The 6976-nt window shown below is 37.3% G+C and overlaps 1 protein-coding gene across 1 annotated transcript; it reads left to right on the plus strand.

Moving 5' to 3' along the window:
* Nucleotides 1–1210: 1210 nt before the first annotated feature.
* ighd (immunoglobulin heavy constant delta) lies at nucleotides 1211–5544 on the plus strand. Its single transcript, XM_063471629.2, has 9 exons — nucleotides 1211–1420; nucleotides 1624–1917; nucleotides 1994–2305; nucleotides 2420–2704; nucleotides 2868–3200; nucleotides 3306–3620; nucleotides 3725–4009; nucleotides 4168–4316; nucleotides 5337–5544. Exons 1-9 carry the CDS (start codon nucleotides 1333–1335, stop codon nucleotides 5343–5345), a joined length of 2070 nt encoding a protein of 689 aa, XP_063327699.2. The 5' UTR covers nucleotides 1211–1332; the 3' UTR covers nucleotides 5346–5544.
* Nucleotides 5545–6976: the final 1432 nt, after the last annotated feature.

Raw genomic sequence — 6976 nt, forward strand, 5'->3', positions numbered from 1 at the left:
CCCAACTTCAAAATAAACGTATAGCATTTTAAATTTCCTATGTATTCATACATTTTTTGATATATGTGTAGCAATTTAACTTCATACAAAAGCACAATTTATAATGAAGTAGTGGTGAGCAGTATGAATTAAATCCTTTTGCTGCAAATTCACTAATTTTTTATTTTTTTTTAACAGGTCAAATAAAACAAATGAACTGTGAAAGGACTTTTGTGTGTGGGAAAAACATATTTCTCTAACAATTTTTTTTCATATAATCTCATACTATCATGTAAGTAATCACAACTGCATTTTTTAAACTGCAAAAGCTTTATCTGTTTTTAAAAATAAATGTTTTAATGAAGATACAATTGTCTTTCTCTTGCATTATTTTGAAGTTGTTTACATTATCTGAAGGTTGATCTGTAAAGGTTTAATGTATTTTAAGGATTATTTATATGTATTTAATATTTTGTCCTTTTTTAAACTCTCTAATATACAGTTCTGTTCATCACATCCACAGCATCTGGAATCAGCAGCCCATTCTATACCAAATATGCAAAGTGGTAGATTTTACAGTTGGTTGTGTTTTACTCTATTATTAGAGGATTTGAGAACTAAAACCTTTGGCAAAGTCATGGGACGTGAAATAAAATACATGTGGTGCACATGCAAACTGACATGAGAAATTTAAATGTGTACTTGGTTTCGCTTACTGGCATAACCGCACCTCACACCTGGTGTCTGTGATGCTCCGTTGCTCTTTGCATTCTCTCACTTCTGTATTTTGGTACTTTTTTGAGACCTGGGTGTTACTCAATGCTTCTGCTTGCTGCTTGCCCTGATCACTCTGCCATATCATGCATAACAACTGTGCAACAGACTTCCTGCCCTATCTTCACCTGACACAGCAACACCAAACAATGTCAAATTATAACTCTGCCATCTAGCCTAAAGACAAACACACTACACTTAAAACTGAAATGAAACAGTTCCTCATTTACCAAAATCTGAAGGTATGTATAACTGAGATGACATTAACTTTTTTCTTGCTGCGTTAACACATAATATTTATAATTATGCATGTAAAGTCAAACTAATATTTACTCTTTCTCAGTGCCTCGGATTGTCTCACCAAACATCACTTTGTACCCAGTCTGGGATGGGGAATTTGGAATCTCAGCAGTAAGGCTCATCTGCACATTGAGTGGCTTCTTTCCAGACAAACTGACTTTGGAGTGGTTACAGGATGAAAAATCACTGGATGAAAGCAATAAGGCAAGCACAAGGAAGCTACAAAGTGCAGGGGGAGAGGAGAAAACCTTCAGCCTGAGCAGTGAGCTTAGGCCAAATATGACATTGTGGGCAAAAGGCTCAACTTTTACCTGCAAGGCTAACCCCAATGATGATAAATATAACAGAACAATAAACATTTGTCACAGTAAGTATGTAGAGTTACTGACTCAAAGAACACATTTATCATGCACAAATGCAGGTATATGTGAAACAAATTAAGATCAGTCTTTAGTTAAAAGTTTGTTTTATTAGCTCGCCATGTTAATGAGCAATTTTTCTTATGAACCCCAGAAATTCACCTTTATTGTAACGATGTCAGACTCTGATTTTTTACTTTTCTATTAACAGCTCTTCCAAAGTCCCCTACCTTCATTCACTTGGAGATTCCCAGCTTCATGACTGTAATGACCTCAGATACTAACATTCAAGCAAAGTGTTTGGTCCACACTCACTTTGATGCCATGATCACCTGGCTGATTAATGGCACAGCTGTGAATGAAAAAATGACCAAAGAGAATAATGGAACTCATATAATCAGTAATCTTACAGTTTCCTCGACTGAATGGAGGACAGCGAAGAATGTAACATGCAAAGCAGAGCACAAGTGCTTCACATCTGCTGAGAAGACCATAAATATTGCAGGTAACATGATACTACAGCGGGAAAATCAGACATATAATGACCAAAGTAAAAATAATGATTTTGTATGACCATCCAGGTTGTCCAGTTAAGACTCCATTGGTGAAGATCAGGCGATCTCTCACAGATCTGCCGAAGAGAGACAGTGCAGTGTTCGAGTGTGACATCAAAGAACTGTCCTCATGTGACCTCTTCATCACCTTAGAAGTCAATGGTGGTCAAATGCTTGAACAGAAATATTATAATTTTGCTGAAGGCTCAGGCCCCCTTTCAATCAGTAGTCAATTCATTGTCCCTCAGAAGTACTGGATGAAAGACCAAACCTTTACCTGCAAAGTGTTTCAAGGCTTTTCTCAAACTTTTCACTCAAACTCCATCAGCAATATTTTTGGTGAGGAGAGCTACTCTTGTTTCCCTTAGTAGAAGCTGATTTATCTTTGTTATTTTATAGTTACATGGTTTCTATTAAATAGACTAATAGATACACTGATTTATGCCCCTTTAGTGGACCCATCCATGGAGCTTCTTCTGGTTCCCAGTAAAGGTTCAGAATCAAAGACTCTTTCATGCTCTGGATGGAGCTTCAACCCTCACATTAAATGGTTGTCTGAGTCTCAGGAAAGGTCTCCAAATTCCACTAATATCAGCATGAGTGAAGATGGACGTGTTAGAGTAACGAGTCAACTTGTAATTGATCGATCTGAGTGGAAAAAAGGGAATAATTTCACCTGTGAAGTGTCTGACAGGTCTCTGAACACACGTATCACAAAAACAATCAGTCTCTGTTCAGGTACAGTGAAAATTCTCTTATTGTGATACTCTTTAAGAATACAATAAGACTATTTTAAATTAAAAATTTGGATATGACACATTTTATAACTGCTCCAGGGTTGTTGCGTATTATTTTATTTTATTTATGTATTCATTCTTTAAATTAATTTTATTTTTTATAGAAACTCCATCATCATCACAGCTAGTTGGGGTTTATGTCCAGGGACCACCACCACAGCTGAGTGAGAACAAAGGACATGTGACTATTACCTGCCTTCTGGTCGGCCCTAATCTTAATGATTTCTCCATCACCTGGAAAGTAAGTGGCAGCAAAATTCCTGAGGGTTATGGTGTCCTAACTAATCTCCCAAAGAGTCATAACAATGGAACAGAGACTCGACAGAGCTTCCTTAATGTGTCAGCAGAGGATTGGAATGCACATAAACAATTTTCTTGTGAAGGAAAACATCCATGTTCCGATCAGGGGAATAAAGACCATATAAGCAAAAGCAGAGGTAATGTCAGAAATGTAACAAATTGCTTACAGCTCTTTCTAAACTTCATGTTCCTCTGGTTGTGACTGTATTTTTATGGTTCTCTCCCCTTTTGTGTTTTTCAAGACCCCCTTGTGCCAACAGTGAAGATAATACAACCAACTGCCTCTGAACTTTCTAAGTCTGACATCCTAACACTTGTTTGCCTAGTGTCTGGATATTTCCCTGCTAACATCATAGTGTACTGGGAAAAAGATGGCCAGACTCTCCCATCCTCGCATTATGTTAACAGTCCTCCATGGAAATACTCAGGGAGCAGCTACTCTGTGAGCAGCAGACTAAACATATCCAAAACTGAAGACAAAAGGTCTATGTATTCCTGTGTTGTCAAACACGAGTCTTCTGAAGATCCTGTTGAAGACACTATAACTGATGTGTTTGGTGAGCTGCCGTTTAGCATTTAATATTTACCTATTATTTCCATTTGAACAAACTGATTAAAATTGATTGACTGATTGCTAAAAATGTTGTGGATATCTTTCCAGCCTCAGTGATCTACAGCCAGCCATCAGCCTACTTGTTTCAGGGCTCTAATGAACTTGTGTGCCTGGTCTTTGGCTTCAGCCCTGTATCCATTAACATCACTTGGTTGAATGAAAACACAGAATTGCTGAATTACAACACTAGTGAGCCCCACAGAGGCCCAGATGGAAAGTTCAGTGTCCAGAGCCACCTTGACCTGTCCCAAGAAAAATTCTTACCTGGGGTGGTCTTCACCTGCAGGGTGATCCATGCCAACACCACCCTGTCCCTGAATATATCAAAACCAGGTACTAGATCATTCACTGATTGATTTTTTTTTCTTGTACAGTAAATTAATGTATGTATGTAAAAGTAATGTAAAGGACATGTAAGGACCATAATTTGTCCTTTCAGTATAATAATGTCAAGTAAGTGATAAATAACCAAATTTATACATTATTCACAGGTACGATGGATTACTGTAATTTATTTGACAACATTTTGCATGCTGATGTGAATCAAGACACAGCTGAGGAAAGCTGGAATGTGGTTTTCACCCTCATTGGTTTTTTCATCACCGCCACCATATATGGTATCATAGTTACATTGATTAAGGTAAGCACTTGTTATTTGATTGTTTAAAAGTAAGATTCCAGTCTAGCTTTTCATTTGAACCATGAAGATTATTATAATTATTGTTATTATTATCTGTACAGGGGAGACAGGGAGCATAGAAAATATATGGATGTACAATCATTACAGTAGGATGTTGTGAAAAATTGTGACACACAAATCTAATCTATATTCCAATCTGTATTATGTCTGTGTGGAAGATTGGAAAGAAAGCAACCTGACTTCTTTAAGTTTCCTGAAGAGGTTTCGCCTCTCATCCAAGACGTTTTTTTCAGTTCTAAAACCAAATGTTGGAGAGTCCCAGGTATTTAAACCTTGGTAGTGGTTATCCTTTACCAGGATCGCAAAACTTGGCTTTAAATCTCTATCTAAAGGATAAAGATCACTCTTTTGAGTGTTCACATTTTGGACTGAGAAAACAGATGATTCACATCTTGCCTCAGGTGACCTAAATAGGTTATATGACAGGGTGGGCAAAGCTATGGTGATAATTGCTTTTTTTCACACCTTGGATCAAATGATGAGGCACATGGTTGATAGCGGGTCAGTCACCCTCTTAAGGTACAACACTCACTAGGGTTTACTACTACTTTACTTGGGACTCCCCACCATTTGGTTTAAGAACTAAGAAGCCTCTTGAAGGAGAGGTGAAACATCTTCACAAAACCTAAAGGAGTCCAGTTACTTTCTTTCTCAGTTTCTAAGTCTGTATTATGACATTCCACTTGGTGCTTAGTTGAACTTTCAAATGTGACAAATATATACAACTTTGGTTTTTGAATGAAATATTTGTATATGCCATATAGATGTTGGCACTCAAAGTCCCTTGTGCAATGTTTAGGCAAAGTTTCATTATGATTAGTCCACTCATCTAGGAGCATATACTATAATAATAATAATAATAACAGTGGTTGTTTCAAGTACACTTTTATTTATTTCAAGACAAAACAATACAAAGTTGTCACTAAAGGATTCCATTTTCTCTCTCATTTTTTCTTTCAGACTAAATGATGATGTTCACAGGACGGTTCCTGTGTTATGAATGAAATATGGAAATTCTGGGGGTTTTAACAGCACCTGCCCTGACTAGTTTGAACATGTAATGCTTTGTGTTTCCATTGTTATTAATGGCATTGTTTATGCTTTACAATTTTTTGTCTGTGTTTTAGTTTTGTGCTAGATGTGACATGTATGTAAGACAAGTGAGAAAATGCATTAAAAATCAATAAAAAAAATGAATGAGTAACTACCTTCAGTTCTTCTTGAATTAAGAAAACTTGCCTCACAGAATACAAGTAATGACACATACTAATATAAAACTGTTTATCTTTTGGAAAATTGTGTTGTGCACCATCATGTTGTATTACTTGGATTTTCCACAAGAGTGAGACAAAGCTCCATGTGCAGTAGCAGCAATGTGTGTGCCACCTCTATGTGAAAACCTATGCTGATCATAATTTAAAGATGCTGACAGATGTGATGGGAAGGCAGAGGTGTAATGAAGAGGTGCATTCATTTCAAAGCTCAAAGAATGTTTATGTAACTCTTCCTCTTTGCAGACATACACAGAGTCAGTGTAAATCTGTGAACTCTGTCTTTAAGTGAAAGCTTAGAGTGTGTTTCCATGTGCATTTGTGTACCTTGTGGATTTGGAGGAATTCACATTTGGGAGGGATGACACAAAACAAATTAAGGCTTACTATTGGCTACCTCTGAAATAAACTGGATGTGTGCTTGCCCCAATTGGCTGAAGACCCTGTGGCAGCCAGCCCAAATCTGTGACGCTGTTGCTGATGAACAACATGCTGCTGCCAGTCTAAGTGGCAAGGGCCCGGCAGCAAGGAAGCAGGGCACCATGCCCAGCAGAGTGCCTGACAGTGTCTCCATGTCTGACACCTCCACCAAACACCCCCACCCCCAGGTGCTTACCTGAGCCCTTCTGTGTTTCCATACATACCAATGACAAATTTAAACCAAACATCCCACATTAGCTAATAATCCACTAGTAGAATTCTGGTTAGTCTGAGCAAGACTAAGTGATTAACTGATAAGCAGTGCAGTGGTGAAAAGAACATAAATGCTCTGTTCATTCAAAGAAGAAAATAAAGATTTATCTTTAAAAGAAATGAAATCATCTAATGATTTAATTATCAAGACAGAAGCAGTCTGTGGTGCAGACTATCCCCTATAAATGCATTTATTAATAGGGAAAATAACAGTATTTAATGTTCTAAAATGTATACATGTATATATAAAATTGGATTGTAGGGTGGATTCTCAAAATGCCAATTTGCAGACTATAAGAGGGAATGTACCCCCAATATTACCCAAACCACTTCCCCTTATCCTGAAGTCTTTGTGTCTCAGTATTTTATCTGCCCTTGTTATTGATGCTACAGCTTTGGCTTTATTCAAGAAATCCCACTGAGTGTTTTCTCTTATGAAAACAAATGATGAACTACAGTAAATAAAGTAATTTCATACCTCAAAACATCACAGTGACAAAAATATGAATCCAGAGGCCAAACACAATCCAACCATGAAAACTGCATCATGCCAGGGACCTTTCTCCCATTAAAACATGACTGGATCATTTACTGGAGGAAGCAGATTGTTAGGATATGTGGTCCAACAACAGTGTA

Source organism: Pelmatolapia mariae, linkage group LG4 (assembly GCF_036321145.2).
Source record: "Pelmatolapia mariae isolate MD_Pm_ZW linkage group LG4, Pm_UMD_F_2, whole genome shotgun sequence".
NCBI lineage: Eukaryota > Metazoa > Chordata > Actinopteri > Cichliformes > Cichlidae > Pelmatolapia > Pelmatolapia mariae.

Bases quoted from the DNA above. Each gene is read 5' to 3' on its own strand.
- ighd (XM_063471629.2), top strand. From the start codon at position 1,333: ATGACATTGTGGGCAAAAGGCTCAACTTTTACCTGCAAGGCTAACCCC. The intron at 2,705-2,867 runs GTACAGTGAAAA...TATTTTTTATAG, and splicing joins AACAATCAGTCTCTGTTCAG to AAACTCCATCATCATCACAG. The intron at 3,621-3,724 runs GTGAGCTGCCGT...ATATCTTTCCAG, and splicing joins CACTATAACTGATGTGTTTG to CCTCAGTGATCTACAGCCAG.